Source organism: Cygnus olor, chromosome 25 (assembly GCF_009769625.2).
Source record: "Cygnus olor isolate bCygOlo1 chromosome 25, bCygOlo1.pri.v2, whole genome shotgun sequence".
Lineage (NCBI taxonomy): Eukaryota > Metazoa > Chordata > Aves > Anseriformes > Anatidae > Cygnus > Cygnus olor.
Genome location: NC_049193.1, coordinates 4,597,096 through 4,613,832, shown reverse-complemented (window position 1 = coordinate 4,613,832; position 16,737 = coordinate 4,597,096). Strand labels below are relative to the sequence as shown.

General features: G+C 53.8%; 2 gene segments (V, D, J or C); both read left to right on the top strand.

Moving 5' to 3' along the window:
- The first annotated feature begins 1,204 nt into the window (after positions 1-1,204).
- Positions 1,205-2,417, top strand: LOC121059531. The segment is given in 2 exon segments: positions 1,205-1,288; positions 1,785-2,417. Coding segments are annotated over 2 exon segments (390 nt in total).
- Positions 2,418-4,174: 1,757 nt separating this feature from the next.
- Positions 4,175-7,081, top strand: LOC121059500. The segment is given in 2 exon segments: positions 4,175-4,335; positions 5,227-7,081. Coding segments are annotated over 2 exon segments (552 nt in total).
- Positions 7,082-16,737: the final 9,656 nt, after the last annotated feature.

The following is a 16,737-nucleotide window of genomic DNA, read 5'->3' as shown; positions in this document are numbered from 1 at the left end:
TGCAAAGGAGCAAAGAAAAGGATTTTCCTCTTGGGCAGGAAGCACCCCCAGAGTAATGCGGGGTGGGGGCTGGCTGCCGAGGAAGCAGAGCCTCAGGAAAGGGTTTTGGGTGCAGGAGGCACCCAGCCACACACGAGCCAGCAGCGCGCCCTTGCAGCAGAGGCAGCCAAGGGCCTGCGGAGCTGGGGGGGGTCAGGGGGTGCCCCGCAGTGCGTGGGGCGGGGCTGGTGGGGGGGGGGCGAGGGGGGGGCACAGCCACAGCCGGAGCCACGTGGGGGCGCTGCCGGTGCTTGGAAGTCCCCTTGCAGGGCCTGGAGTTAAACAGCACGGGCCCGAGGGAGCATCGGAACAGCCACGATGGGTTTCCTCCGTTTTCTGCAGAGGTCACGTTTCAGGAGCTTGTTGTACAGGCTTTGTCCCAAGCCCAAATGCAGCACCTCTGGCGCTGAGATGACGTCCTGGCAATGCAACAAATGTCTGTGCTGGACACTGCCTCTAGTGACACCTTTTGGAACCTTGGATCTTGCCCAGGGACTGAGTCGTTGAGGAGTTTGCTGCACTAGTCAGCGCTGTTGAAGGTCTGCCCTTGGAGCAGGATTCACTCCTGTGTGTGTGTGCAGAGGTGCTGACTGCTGAGCAGAGGGCTGTGGTGGGGCGTCCTTCCCTGCCAGAGGGAGAGTGTGGCTCTACTTGGGGGTTGGGTGGAGGGGGGGAGGCAATCCCATCTCCACTGACAGCAGAGCTGGGTGCAGGCCTCTGTGTCTGGCCGGGTTCAGGATGGCAGGGGGAGGCCACTGGGGACACTTGCCCCTTGCTGGGGCTGCCCACCTGCCAGAAGGGGCAAAAAGAGGGAAGCACGCAGTGGCCATGTTGGTGTCCTTTTGCCTTACCGCTGACCAAGTGAAATGTCCCAGCCTTCACAGGCCTGCAGCTGTGAGCTAACGGCACAAGTGTGAAGCTCACGGTGCCGGAAAACCTGTGACTGGCAATGGGGAACCTGGGGCACAGCAAAGATTGGCTGGATTCCTTTCTGACTGCTTTAACCACTGGTCCATCCCTCTCTTGAGAGCCTTGCTGTGGCAGAGGTGTGCCCCAAGGAGCAGCAGGGGGAGAGCTTTGCTCCACCCTCTGTGCTGAGGTTCAGAGACTGCTTTGAGCTGGCAGAGGCAGAAGTGAACTCGCAAGCTTGAGCTCGCTTTTTCCAGGCACTCCGTGGGCACCCTGTGAAGGCGAGAGCGTGACATGGTCCTGCTTTTTCTGGCAGCCTTGATGGCACTGTCAGACTTTGGTGAGATGTGACATTCAGGAGGGCAAGCCAGGGGCAAGATGGCATCCCCTCATTTCTGGAGGGGGGAAATTGGAGTCCTGCCTCCCTGGAAGAACTGCAAGTGTTTTCTGTAGGGAGAGCAGGGGCTGAAGATCAGTACAGGAGACGGTCTGAAAGATGTCAGGGGCAACGAGTGTACAGGGATGAATGGGCATCTGCACGTTTCCTTTGCAGATGCCTAGCATTCTTACATGCATTGTTGATAGGTATGTATGGACTCAAAGCCTGGTGAGGTACTGCTAAGAAGTCGGTAAGCTGGCAGACTTGGGTATGGGAATTAAACAGCATCTGCAGAAAGAAGAGTGCATGTGTACTTAGCTCAGCATTTTACAGCCCGTGAAAAGGGAGATGGAGAGAGGAGACAATGAGCAAGTTGGTGAAATGAGAGACACAGGAGAGAGAAGGGGAGAACAGATAGACCTTCGAACAGTGCTGAAATGCTGTTCTGTCTTTGCAGGTCATGCACAGGACTCTGTGCTGCAGTTTGCACAAGAAACTGCCATCCAGGTGGGACACAACGCTACTCTGCACTGCAATTTCTCCACCAGCTTCTCTGCTTTCTACATCTTCTGGTATCAGCAGCGCCTGACCCAATCCCCTCAGTTCTTGCTGCAGGTGAGCAAGTCCAAGCCTCATGTGCATTCCGGGAGGATCTCCTCTGTGCTCTCCATGGAGAACTCCCAGGTGCTTCTCCACGTGCAAGATGCCAAGCTCCAGGACAGCGCTGTCTACCTGTGTGCACTGAGCCCACGCTGGTGCCTGCAGCATGCAGCTTTATACAGGAAGGTGCAGGTGCTGTGAGGAGCAGCTCCCTCTCATCACAGTTTGCATGGAGCTCTGAGCTGAGCCTGCCCAGCAAGGACACGTGGGGCTTGTGGTGAGCCAGGTGTGAGTGGCAGCCCCTGCTCCTGATGCCTGGCAGTGTGGTTAGCATAACCAACAGTAAGGCAAATATCCATAATGTGGAAGGGGGCTGTTAATGTGCACCCCTGCCCCCTTGTCTCTCCCTCTCACTGGCCCCAGCATGTGGAGACACCCACCATTGTGGTGAGAAAGGGCATTAGTGTTATCCATCTAGTAATTCAACTAGTAATTTATTTGTAGTAAGCTTCAGGATTTTGTAGTAATTTTTAGTATTTCTAGTAATTTCTTATGTAATAATAAATCTCTAGTTATAACCACAACCTGTGGCCAGTTCTCCTTCTGCCAAGGATCCCTAAAGAACCTGCCAGTGCTCTGTAGTGTTGGGAGACAGACCTGGGTGTAGTCAGCAGGATCCTTCTGTTAGAATAATGAATGGTTCCCTTGATAAATGGGCCACACTGGGGAAGGGTTTTCTTGGAAATGGATGGCAAGATGCAAAGCAGGAATGGCTAAGGCCAATACACCACAATCCAAATGCCTCAGGGAATGAATTTAATAAATGCAAAGATGCGTGTATGGTAAGGAAAGACAAAAGGAAGGAAGGAGTGTGCTGGTTGTTAGCTGCAACGTGGAAAATTGAGAAGGAATGGGCTGGAAGTTTAGAGGAAGAAAACAGAAGGTTGAAAAGGGAATTATCAGCCAAAGATACAGATGTTTTGGCTGTTGCAGAACAGTGCTTAGACGAAGTCGAGGACTTTTCAGCTTCTCACACTACCCTCCACCAAGGAGGCTGGAGGTGCAGGTGAAGGTGGGAGGAGACACAACCGGGTAAAAAGTCCAGATTTGTTACCCGGTGTACTATGAGCCAATCCACACACATGGTCAAGAGATTGTTTATTTCAGAATAGTGCAAGTCTGGGTACCTGGTGGTTTCCCACAAACCTGGCAGCCCTTAAGACTTTCCGTTCAGCTTTCATAAAACCCCTTCTCGATACATTTGCATGTTTGTACATTCCCCACCCCTCCAAATGGTTACATGATTAGCACAGTGCTGCCATGACAGAATCATTCTGCGCATCCTCAGAGAGGAAGGGTCCCTTGTTGGGCTGGGGTCTCCCAGCACAGGGGCGTGATTTTTCCTCTTGTAATTAGGATAGTACACAGTGAATTCACACTAGAATACTCGTAATCTTTGTTTTTCAGCTGTCTATTCATATTGCGTTGCTAGGTGATATATTCAAGAGCCAAATGGAGCCGAACTCTTCTTGAACAAGTAAAAGAACACAGGGCAATGTACACAGTCTGGAACATGAAAAATTTGAACTAGAAATTGTGACTTTTGTTGCTTTTCTTGAGGGTGGATTGTGAATGTAGATGGATGCCAGCAAGAGTGGCCTTCCAGTACTGATTAAAATACCATTAGTTGGAGGTAACACAAGAAAGAAAAAGGGAATAGCATAGGCAAAGTTTTTTTCTGATGCTGGGAACCCTGAGTTATGGAGCTGTACTGGGACTGCCTGGGACAGAATTAACGTTCCCCACAGCAGCCCCTAGAGTGCTGTGCTCTGCACTTGGAGCTAGAACTCCACTGCCATCACACCAATGTTTGGGCAATTATGGAGCAGTGCTGGCACAGCATCAAGACACTTTCTCCAACCCCTTCAAAGCCAGGAAGTGGAGGGTGGGCAAGAGGAGGGAGGAGACATCGCCAGGGCAGCTGACCTAAACCAACCAAGGGGATATTCCATACCATGTGATGTCACACTCAGCAATTAAAGTTGGGAAAGGGGAAGGAAAGCAGGGAGCTCTCATTATGAAGACATCTGTCCTCCCAAATGACCGCTATGAGTATTGAGGCCCTGCTTCCCAGGAGATGGCCAAACATCACTTTTTGAGGGGAAGTAGAGAATAATTTTCTTTTCTCTCTGTGCTTCCATGCGGCCCTTGCTTATTTTTCTCTCTCAGTGACATTTCTCGTCACTGAATCTCCCCTTGTTCCCCCAGCAGAGTCATTTCCGGCAGCTCTGTTCTTTCGGGGCTGGGAGGTGCTTTTCTGACTCTCTCTCCCGCAGCAAACAGGAGGGTCGGTCTCAGCATGCACCGCGGGTATCTCGTCCTCACTGCCTTCCTGGGGCAACTGCTGGGTAAGTGCTGGCTTTTAATCAAGACATAAATCTTCTTTCCCCAGGAAGCCCTCATCAGCCTTACCAGGTTTATGTGGGGACCAACTCTTGAATCACAGGGAAAATGTTGGTAAATGTTGGCTCCCATTTCTGGTTCTTGGACTGGTTCCTTCAAGATGCTGTTATTCTTCAAAATGAGAAGAAAACACAGAGAGGAGAGACCTGAAGCGCGTCTCCTGCTTCTCTCGTCCTTTCATTCCATCTCTTTTCTGCCTCTCTCTTCTGGTCCACCTACTGTCAACAGAGAAGATTTCATTGGTCTCTGCAGTCCCTCATTTCTCCCTTTCCTATAGAAACAGCCAGATTGTGTCCAGGTGGATACAGGGACATTAAAGCTCTCCTCCCATGGAGATTACCAGGGTGTCCAGTCTGTCTTCTGCCTGATGTGTTCCTGCCATGGCCTCCAATGTCCTCCTGCTTGTCTGCACAGCCAGGGCTCCCTCCTGCCACCACTCACCTCAGCCTTGTTTATATTGGTGGGACTTAGAGGCCCCTGAGATGACAGGGATGAGGAAGCAGGTTGAACCTTTTCCCAGTAGCTGCATGGGCGCCTCAACCTGCTGGGGGGATGCTGGACCCAGCACACAAAGCCAGGCATGACAGGCTGTGCCCTGATCCTCTGGGCAGAAGGAGAGCAGGCAGGAGGAGCAGGCACACAGCACAGCTCTCACAGGGTCAGCTCTGGCCAGGGAGCTCTGAGCTCTGCCCCCAAACCACCTTGCTGTGGCCAGGCCTCAGGACCTTTCAGCCCAGTAAAGGACAGGGAGACTTATCTCCCACAGGTCTGAATTCACTCCTCTTTGGCTGCCTGGAGATTTCCCCACAGAGCTGCTGACCTTCTCTTTCTTCCAGAAACCATGGGACAGGTGTCCGTCACCCAGCAAGAAGGACAAGTCACCGTGGAGCAGGGAAACACCTTCCAGACCAATTGCACATACAAGACCTCCAACTTCTTTAGTGCGTTGTTCTGGTACCAGCAGAAGAAGGGACAAGCCCCTCAGCTGATTTCTTCTCAAGCAGGAAAGGGCACCAAGCAGAAGGACCGTTTCACCACGGAGCTGAACACTGACGAGAAACACAGTGTTCTGCGGCTGAAGGAAGTTGAGCTCTCTGACAGCGCCTTGTACCTCTGTGCTGTGAGTGACACCCTGGTGCAGGGAGCTGCCCTGGCTGAGCAACAACCCCGGATGGGGAGGGGATGTGTCTGTGCAAGGAAGAGCTCTGGGATGGGGCCCTCAGCTCTCCCCTGGCTGCACTGCTTCCCCTGTTCACTCCAAGATCTGACAGCCAGATCCTCTTTCCCAAAGGGGCTGGTGTCTGTGGCTGTGCAGAGAGGGCTGACCCCAACTGACTGACCTGGACCACAGGGCTCTACTTTCCTCCCTTCGCGGGCTGTCAGAATAGGGCAGAGCCTGCTGGGAAATAAGACTCCCCTGGGGGATTGCTCTCAGCCCCTCAGCCCCAGCGTGAGTAAATTCCTGCCAGCCCATGATAAAGCAGCTTGCTTTGAGCCCTGGTCAGCCCAGCGCAGAGACCCCTAGAAGTAGTCCTGACAGAGATTTGCAGGGTTCTTCTCTCTCTTCAATGAGTCAGTCAATAAACTGGATTTGTATCCCAGCCACCAGGTTTTCTCCAGACCTTCAGCCAGTTCATGTCCAAAGCCTGTGCCTAAGGGACAGAACAAATAGAGCAGCCCTTAGTGCCAAAGGCCCAAGAGCTCTCCATGTTCATCACCGTAAGCAATCAGAGCAAGAGATAAATGAAGACCTACAGCCCACTGAGTTCGTTGACGTCTCCTCAGGGGAGCTGGAGGCATGTGTGATCATCCTCAGCCCCTGCACAGGGAGCAGTGTCATAATGACCAGCTCCTGCGGCAGTGGGGCATTGCATGTCTGGGACAAGCTGGGTGTCCTGCAGGCTGCAAATGCCAAGACCTCGCAGGAGAAACGAGACTGTGCTGATGAAGCTTCCTCCATCTCACAAAGCATGCTCAATGTGGTGTTTTGATGTCCTCAGACTTGAGGAAACTCTTTTGTCTGCTTGCAAGAGCAAGAAGCAAAGCAACCCGGAGAAAGAAAAGCTTGGCCCAGGCAGCTCCCAGCAGGGGGCAGCCATGGGCCCTCTTTCCTCTGTGCTCTCGGGGAAGGCAGCACCAGGCTCAGCCTTGTCTCAGCAGGGGTCTGATCTACCCCCGGGATCATTGCCCCAAGGATTCTCTGGACACATTGAACACCTCTGCAGGAACAATGCCTTCCCTCCTGTTCTTGCCTGGGAACATGGCTGGAGCTGATCTAACAGCTGTTAAATTCCAGGTTGAGAATCGGAATGATGCAATTAATATTGGAATAAAAATGTTCCATCAAGGAAAACATTTAAAACTTCTTTCTCATCATCTCCTTCTGAGCTTTCCGTGAACCTGTTCAGAAAAAGCTGAACTGGGAAATGTAGAGAATAAAAATACTTCTTAAATTTCATTTATTTTTTGTTTCTTTTGCAACATTCTGAAGCTTAATTTCTCTTCACTTTGATTGAAAAACAATCACTGGGTTGATACTGATGATAGTGTATAGCAGTGTTTCTGTTGTCTGGCTGGAATTTTTATGGGTTGGGAGCTTCTTTTACGCAGAAAATTATTTTCCGTAATACAGCACTGTGGGAAACAAAGAAATCTTTCACTAGCAATGAAAAAAAATAATATTTCTTTTCAAAGATGAAATAAAAAATAAAAATAAAACGCTAATATTTCTAATGAAAGACCGTAATTTGTAGCTCACTTCCAGGAGGGTCATGAAGTGAAGAGTGGGTGGATGGATGCCTGGAGAAGGATGGACAGCTGTTTGTATGGCTGTCTCTATGGAAGTAGAGTGTGAGAGAGAGAGGGCAGATGGAGGGAAAATGAGAGATCGAGAGAGGCCATGAGAGGCAAGGATGAGGCTTTTTGTTGACGTTTACTGCTGCTCTTATTGCAACATGAAACCTCAGTCTGACATCATCCCCTTCTGAAACCTTAGAGCCATGGCAAAGGAGAACAGGACCTTTGGGACTGAATTCATTCTTCTGAGCTTAACAGACCATCCCGGCTGGCACATCATCCTCTTTGTCATTACCTTCTCCTCATCTCTCTGAAGGCTATGGGGAATGGCCCCCCTTTGTCACTGTGGGGAGCGACCAGCCCCCGAGTAGCCCAATGCACTTTTTCCTCAGCCCGCTCACCTTCTTGGAGAACTTGTACTCCACCACCATTGCTCCCCAAACACTGGAGACTTTCCATGTCATCAGGTGAACCATTTGTGTTTCCAGCTGCCTGGCATAGACATTTTTTCCCCTTCTCCAGGGTATCACTGAGTTTCTCATCTTCACAATGTTGCTCTCCGATTGCCACGCACGAGGCATTGCATTACACCTCAGTCATGAGAAAGAAACTCTGCTTCCTGCTCTCCTTCGGAGCACGGGGGTACCAGGAACACCATTGTCCGTTTCTGCTCTGGTGCTGGGCCTCTTCTGAGCTTGGACTGTGGGGCTATAATGCTGAGCAAGATCCTTGACTGTATCCAAACACTTTCCCTGTTCCTTTGTCTTTCACTCACCTGGATATCTGCACCCACAGAATGTCTTTTCTGGAGCATGGTGGGGCTGTGCCACCTACGGGGCCTCTGAGTTCCAGGGCCTGATGAAAGCTGATCCATGCTTGGGGAAAAGAAAGCAAGACCGAGCAGCCATGAGTGTCTAGGCATCAGTCCCTGTCCTGGGCCTGCCTTCATAAAAAAGGAGTTAGGTTCACAGGGACTGGGGGCTCCAGTGTGTGGCCTGATGTGACTGGTAGCAGTACGAACTTGGGGATCCCCTCAGCCCTACGCATCTTGGCAACAGCTGGGCCATGCCAGATGCTGTACTAAAGGGTGATAGGGATGCACAGGGAAGCTCTACCTGCTCTCCATGCCCAGACATGATGCCCATGTTCAGATGGTGGAAGAAAGGTGAAAGTGGAGTAGAGACAATTAACCATTCTCAGTTTCTGCAATCCTTTGGGATCATCTTTGTCTGAGCCTCCATCCCCAGCACAGCTCCACCCAAAGAAAGAGGAACACTCTTCCCCAAGAGCTGGGCCTCCAATGTCAACAGCACTTGTCTAGGCAGAGACGTCACAAGTCAAGGACTGGTATCCATTGGCTGTGGAAGAACTAGGCATGTCTTCCTCAGCTTCAACAGATAGTGCCTGAAAGATGAATTGCTGCAGTATGTACCACCCTCCAGTGCCTAGGGGAATGGAGCAGTGCCCCCAGCCTGTTCCCACTAAGGAATGGTTTTCTCTCTTGGCCATCTGTATGCAGAGGAAAAGACCACACAGGGACACACTCAGGGTTGCTGCAAATGTTTATCAAGTGTCAGGAGGGAAATGAGGTGACTCCAAGAGGAGGCCCCGAGATCGTAGCACAGCAGGCATAGACAAAAAAAAATCTGTTCAGCTTTTCCAATGGCAGACTTGCAACAGGGCATCAATTGACCTGGCCCACAGGTGGAGAGGGGTAGCAGGTCACTCCAGGCTGGTTTCTGGGGGCCTCACGGAAAGCAGAGGGCAACAAAGAAAAGAAAGAAAAAGAGTGTGTGGAAAACAGGATAGGTATACATCGGCCATGTAGTCATAGAATCCAGGCTGGCCCCTTCCTGCCTGTCTTTACAGGACAAGCCAGAGATGGTCAGGTCCTCTTAAAACAACAGCACGAGGTCTGTTCTTCTGTCCATTTTTGTCCAGCAGCATGTTCTGAGTTCCTGGGGTCCTGGTCTGGGGCACTGTCTGGCATCTTTAGCAGGGGCGGCACCTGCTGCCACAGTAGCGGCTGGTAATACAGGAGAGGTCACAGCACCCGGAGTTGATGGGGACTCCGTCACAGCTGAGGATGCTGCCAACGGCGGCGGAGGTGGAGGATCCCACAACGGTGTTCTGCGGGAAGGAGCTGAGGATGGGGCCGGGCAGGGTCACCACCACGGGAGAGGGCTCAATGACAATGGTGGAGTTCTGGCACTGCCTGACGCAGGGCTCATTGCAGCTGCTGGCCAGCGGGGTCGGGCCGCAGGGCTGGCATGGAAGGCATGGCCGGCACTGGTCGTAGCAGGACATGTCTGGGGGCAGGACGTGCACCTGGGAGAGAGGGCAGGGAGGAAGCAGAACATGGGCATGCATGAGGAACAGCCTGTCACCACACCCCGAGGGAACCAAGGCACAGGCAGTGCTGTGAGCTGGAGGCTGTGCAGGGATGTGCCAGGGCTTCTTGGCCTCTTCCTGCCAGAGCTCAAAAAGAACCACCAGAGCCTGGCTACACTCTAGGCTCCAGCCCAGGAGCCATCATACTAAAGGCCCAGCCTTCCTCCATGACAAACCTACCCCTTGACTCTCCCACAACCAGCAGCCCCAAGATTTGGCACGGAACACAGCTGATAGCAGCTGAAAGGTCCATGGAACTGAGTCCCGCTTTTGGAGAATGAGGGGGACAAGGAGGGGCTTCACACTCACCTTGTTCCCAAGGAGAAGAAGGCCAGAGAAGTGGATGAGAGAGCACGGAGCTCGGCTGGCTTTTATAGTGGGACTTAGCTGCCCCATGTCCAGAGGCATCCCTTGAAGCAGGGACTACTTTCTGACAAGCTACTCGTGCATGCAAAACATCCCACCTAATGATATGGGATGTGTGTTGCCTTCCTGTGATGCTGCTTTTCATTTCCTGCTTTATGCCCTTTCCCCAAAGAAGGCAACTTCTGAGTGGCAGGTAGGGAGGCCCAAGTATTTCCAGGCAACACCAGTCATTTTGGGCAGAAGACTCAGCTCACGTGCTGGAAGAGTCCAGGAAAGGCAAATGAGGTCAGCTTGGGTGACTCCCTAGGGGCTCTCTGGGGCCCTTTTGGCTACAGGTGACCCAGCTCCTGCCTGTGACCCTACCCCTCCTGACACTGCCCTCAGGGAAAATCTGCTGGCCTGTTTTGCCTCCTCCTGCTCTGACCCAGGGATGTCTGTATTGGGGGAGAGGTTGTGCAGGGCCCTTTCTGGATCACAAAAGAAAGGCCCAACAGGACGTTGTCTGTTTTAGTTAGAAGGAATAAGAAGATGAATGCAGACAGAAAGTAAACCTTTCATGGGCAGGTGACCCTGCCTTCTACCAGCATCGGACAGAGCCGGGTGGGTTTTCCCAAGACACACAGTGCAGATCCTGTCCATGGAGAATTCCTTCTTCACTCCCATAACTTCATGCCTTTCAGTTATTGTTTTAAAAAATAAATAAAATCGTACACCTCCCCCTTACATGATGCAAGCTTCTTTCTGTCATGACACCCACCAGTGATCAGTAGGGGCACTCCAGCACTTTCCCTTACCACTGCTACTCAGGCTAACAAATGGGATTCTCAAGCCTCAAGTGCAAGGCCCAAGAAAGCTGACGTCGTCTTGTCAAGAGCCCTGGCTCCAGTGCCTTCTGCAAGGCTCCCAGTCCACCTCCCCTCTCTACCACGTCAAACCATGTACTTTGACCAAATGCTGTCCAGAATCTTTGCTGCACACTGTGTCACCTTCATGCACATGTTCCTCTCTTGTGGGCACTTGCCTGTACTGGGGCTGCCTGGGACACAGTTAACATTCCCCACAGCGGCCCCTAGATTGATGTGCTCTGCGCTTGGAGCTAGAACAGCATTGCCATCACACCAACGTTGGGGCTATAGTGGAGCAGTGCTGGCACAGCATCAGGACTCTCTCCAAGCCCCCCAAAGCCAGGAGGTAGGGGGTGGGCAAGAGGTGGGGAGGGGACATCACCAGGGCAGCTGACCTAAACCAACCAAAGGGATATTCCGTACTCGAACACTCAGCAGTAAAGATGTGAAAGGGGAAGGAAAACCAGGGGTGGGCATATTGAGTCTGTGCTTCCAAACACATGGACAAACATTACTTGCTGATGGGAAGTGGAGAATAACTATTTCTCAATTTGTTTCCAAAAGGCCTTTCCTCATTGTTTTTTTTTTTCTTCTTTATTTTTTATTTTTTTTTTCCTTTAATTATGTTATCCCTATGTCAACTTTTAAGCCCTTTAGCTTAAATCACATTCTCTCCCCACAGCTTCCTTTCAGCAGGGGGTGTGAGAGAGCTGTGTGGTGGACTTTAGTTGGCCATCAGTGTGAAACTACGACAGCCTGTGTGTTGCACTGGTGCAAGTGTCTGTGGGTGCAGTCTTGCATGATTCCACACAGGTGTGCATGAGCAGGTGTGTGTCTGTGAGAACTGTGTGGCCCCCCTCACAAGAAAATGGGCTGGTCACCACAGGGCATTCTCCACTGCTCTGTCCATGAGCTCCAGAGAGCAGCCAGGGCAAGAAGGAACCTGAGAACAGCTGAACAATCACAGAACAAACCCAGCCCAGAAGTGCCCACAGCACACATGCTGAAATGCGGCCTTCTGTATCTGTAGCCCACTGCCTCCCGACCCTAGGAAGTTCACTGCCAATTTCAGTCCCCAACAAGGATGGGCCCACAACAGTTTGGATCCTTACTTCAATTCTGTAACACAAGATTCAGAGTGTAAGAGCATGGTGGCGGTCACCCCTCCCCGCCTGTCCAGACCAGCACACAGCTGTACTCCCCATGGCTAGAGAGTTCAAAAGGATGGTGTTAGCTTTATGTACAGGGAGACAGGCTGAGAAATCCTGCCCTCTTCGAGCAGGCCCAGCCCTGCGTAGATCTGCTGCCGGTGCGCTCTCAGTGGTGTCTGGGGTGGGACAGAGGTCCCCATGGGAAAACCAATGCCACGCATACTTCTGTGACTCATGGGCCTGGAGCTGAGTCATGCAGGGGCTGAAACCTTGGGCAGAAGTGGCATTGAACCAGAGGAACATGGGTCCTATTTACCCTGAAGGCGGTCAAGTCCTGGAGCAGATTGCCAAAGAGATGCTATGGGAGCTCCATCCTTGGAATACTTTGCCTGGACTTGATCCTGAGCAACCTGATCTGATGAGACCTGCTCTGGAAACAGGGTTGGACTATGTGCGTGCTGGAGGTGCAGCCTGTGATCCTCTGGAGGGTTTCTCAGATGACCTCTCATTCGGACTGCTCAGGAAGCATGGGGCAACATGCACAGTCACCACATCTCAGCCTTGGAGGGATGCTGTTGACAGATCACTGTTTCTGTTAATTCCCACTGTGACCCTTGATCACATACCGATATCATTCATGACATCAAAAGCTGATGGAGGGAACAGCACTCATGCACACTGCTGCTCATGTAGAAAGATGCATGAACTCATGGGTGCACTCACAGACACTCCTGGATGCATACTGAAGTATATTTGGGCACACACGGACAGGTACGTGTGCACACAGCAAACAAACAAATACTGCTCTCCTGAACTCCAGGGTTCTGATCTGACTTTCTCCTGTCTCTGAAGGAACATCCTGGCTTGCTGAGGCCCTGCTGTGTTTTTCCTCCAGAAGATATCGAGTGGTGGAAGACCATGAATCCTGAGCAGCAACTCCATCTCCTCCTTCCTCCTGCCCCTGGTATCTTCCCACAGGGGTGAGGGGAAGGTCTGCAGAGTGGTTTCTTTTGTTGCTGCTGGGTTTGTCTGAGAGCTGAGAGCTACTGCTCTTCATTCTGGACTCAGCCATCTACCTCTTGATCCGGACTGGGAATACACTTGTGATGGTGGAGCCCAACCAGCCCTTGCATCCTTCCGCGTAGTTTATCTTTGGAAACCTCCCATTCACTGACATGTGCCACGTCTTGGTCAGGATGCCTCTTATGCTTTTAGATGCCTTCTCTGCAGATAGGACAATTTACTTTTCCAGCTGTGTGCTCTGGCTCCTCTTCCTCCACTAGTGGGCCTAAACTGGGATGTCTTCCTCGCACTCATGGCCTATGACCAAGCTGTGTGCATCTACCACCCACTGCAGTACTCCAGTCTGGTGGGAGGCCTGTGGGCTGAGCTCCTGCTCCCCTCCTTGGCACAAGTGGCGCTCACCCTTCGTTTGCCCTGCTCTGGCCCTACACAATCACAGCTTCTTCTGGGATTCGCTATCTGTCATGCAGCTGGCTTCTGCAGAGAGCTTCTGGATTGGTGTGCTCCTTGACTCCAACAGCACCACCAGTTTTCCTGTCCTCCTTGAGCTCCTGCAGGGTGCTCCTGGTCTCCCTCTGAATGTAGACATGTGAGGAGACACAAGACACTGTCTGCTAACTCTCACTTGGCTGCACTTGTATCATGCCAGGGGCTATGTTCCCTCCTCTAAACAAAACCCATTCCCAATGTCTCCCTCAACAAAGTGGTGTCCATCTTCTCCAGGGCTGTGATGCCCCTGCTCCATGCACCAATCGACAGCCTAAGGACCGAAAAGGTAAAGGAAGCCATGGGAAACCTGAGAAACAGAGGGAGGTTGGTTGTTTGTTTCCTCTGCTGTGTTCTCTGCCTCTCTCTGTCTGTGTTCTCTCTGTTTCTCACAGCTGGAAAATGGAGGTCTTGGGGAAGCTGACATCACTGCTTCCACACCAGCCCTTATTTTCTTTCTTACCTTTCAACTACTCCCTCCTTGTTTCCTACCCTAGAAGCAGCCCTTCAGCACTTGCGAGGGGGGCAGAGAGAAAGAACAGCAGGAAGCTGGAAACAACACACAGGGATACAAACCTGACTGACAGATGACGAGGGAGGCAGTGAGGAGACCAAATGTGGGCAGTCACACCACTTGGGGGGCGTACACGGGGCTGTGGATATGTTTATGCCACTGAGGTTCTAAGATCGGGGACCTTGTCAATTGGGATGCTAAGAAAAGAGGAGGCATTCAACAAGCATACAGAGACCGAGACCAGAGAAGAAACACAGAGGCAATGACAAGAGACAAACCTCACCATTCACACCAGTTGTTGGCCTATCAAGAAGCCACAGGTGCCACTGCCAGGAAGATCAGCCTGGGCCTTGCACCTCCTACAGCTGTGGGCCAGGACACAGGCTGGGATGGGTGCAGGACAGACCTATACAACCCCATGAGGGGACGTGCAGGGAAACAGGAGCCAGGAGGAGCACACGAGGGCAGACAGAGCAGGCTGTAAAAGGGGCTGCTCCATGCACTTGTGTGGCTGGGCCCTGCATCTGAGCACTGTTGTCTGTCCTGTCCTCTTCTGGAATCTTTCCTTACCTCTGCGTAATCTCGCTCTGTCCCATGTGCATGTGTGCTGCAAGGAGAAAGTGCCAGCTGCTGGTGGAGCAGCAGGAGTGGATGTGGCACCAGGTGCTGGAGTCAGACTGGGGGTGAGGTCGCCCCTGGCCTGTGCTGTCAGCTGCTGGAGCCAGGGGGTCTCTGTGCAGCTCCTGGAGCAGGGAAAGGGGGTCTCTGCCTCCAGGCAACTGCGGCAGGAGTGGTTTGGGTCTCCAAAAGCAGCTACTGGGCGTACTGGCCTAGTCCTCAAACGGGGTGTGCAGGACCTTGTCTGTGTGTCTCCCAGATATGTGCTCAGCTTCGATACCATTCGAGCTGCTGGCAGTGCCAGCCACAGCTGGGGAACCAGTGCTTCTCATCAACACACGACCAGGCCTAGTCCACCCAGGCCTGCTGCCCTTCACCTGCCCCTCTTGCTGGGGACGCTGCAGACGGGCAGCTGCTTTCTCCACTCCCTCTCCCTCTCCCACTCCTTTCCCCTCCCCTCTCCTTGTCCGTGCCAAAGGAGCTGCCTCAGCCTTTCCCCACACGCCTCCCCGTCCCGGGCTGGGCTGCAGGACGGGCAGAGCCCCGCTGGCAGCAGCCCAAGCCCTGCCCGCCCACAGGCGCCCAGCACTCGCAGCCCGGGCCAGCCCCCGAGCGGCCCCGGGGCGGAGCTGGCGGCGCCGGGCGGCGGCGGCGGGGAGGAGGCGGCGCGGGCGGAGCAGAGCCGGGGCTGGCGGGGGCAGCGCGGCGCGGGCGGCGGAGCGGCGGGATGCGGCAGGGCCGGGCCGCAGGGCTGGCGGGGCTGGCCGCGGTGCTCCTGGGTGCGCGGGGCTGCCGGCGGCGGGGACGGGACGTGGGCTGCGGGGGGCAGGGGCCGGGGCCGCCCTCGCTGCTGGCCCGCCGGCTTCTTACGGACCTCGCTCCCCTCTGTCCTCCCTCTGCAGCCATCCCGTCTGCCTCCAGCGAGCTCAGCCGGCCATTCCCTCCCACCTTGCCTTGCTCCCTGCCTTCCTCCTCTCCTTTCGGCACACCCCCACTCATTCCTGCCTGCTTCCCTTCTCCTCCTGGCTCGGCTCGGACCCTCCTTCCAAACAGCCCTGCTCCGACCTGGTCCCCAAATAACCATTCCCAGAGAAATGCCTTTGTGTGCTTTCGTCTGAGAAAATGCTCCCATCAGCTGTCAACCGTTTTCGACTCCCCTCTCCCCCCCTCATGACATTTTCAGTAGCAGAAAAGCCCTTTTCTGAGTTTTCTCCTTCTTGTCTTCTTGGCAGTGGCTGCAGGGAGAGCCCAGGTGCAGCAGGAGCCGTGGGCAGAGACCAGGGATGGCACCGGCATCAACATCACCTGCTCACACCCCAACATCCAGACTGGTGACTCCATCCACTGATACCGTCAGCTCCCAGGCCGAGGACCCACATTCCTCGTGAGGGCTTATAGTGGGTCCCAAGATGTGACGGACCTAGCAGGGCGGCTATCGGTGGCAGCAGACCGCCGGTCCAGCGCCCTGTGGCTCGCCCAGCCCCGGCTTCGGGACGCGGCGGTGTATTACTGCGCCCTGAGAGCCACGGGGAGAGGAGCCGGGGCTGCGGCCGGGCAGGAACCGTGGCGGGCGGGGCCGGGCGTGTGTGGCGGGGGCGAGGCAGGGGCACAGCACCCAGGGGGCGCTGCCGCTCCGCCCGCCGGGACACCTCGCCCCGCAGCCCCGGGGGGCCCCGCCAGCCCGGCCCCTCCAAGGCACTTCAGTTCTGCTGGAAGGGTCTGGAGCCTGGGTACAGCTGAACGGAGATGGCACCAGCCTGGCAGAGACGTGTCCAGGGAAGAGGCACTGAAACACAGCTCCTTGCTCCTGAGCCCTCCTTTTCCTCACGCTGCAACAATCGCCCTCTGGTACTGCCAACTTCAGGCCCCAACAAGGACCGTATCAGGACAGTTTGGGTCCTTGGTTTAATTCAGGGTAACAGTGTTAGGAGTGCCTCAGCGTGGCTGTCCATTGACCACCTTGGGATGTATAGGAGAAGCAGACTGCTGTGAGGCTCCTGCTAGTGCCTGTCAGTGAGGGATTTCTACCCCTGGACACTGCCAGGTCCTCCTGGGAGTCAGTGCCGGAGCCAGGCCCATCTCCTCACACCTGTCTATAAAGGCCTGCCAGCATTGTCTCAGAAATGCATCGCAGAGGGGACAGATTCCCATCCAGCC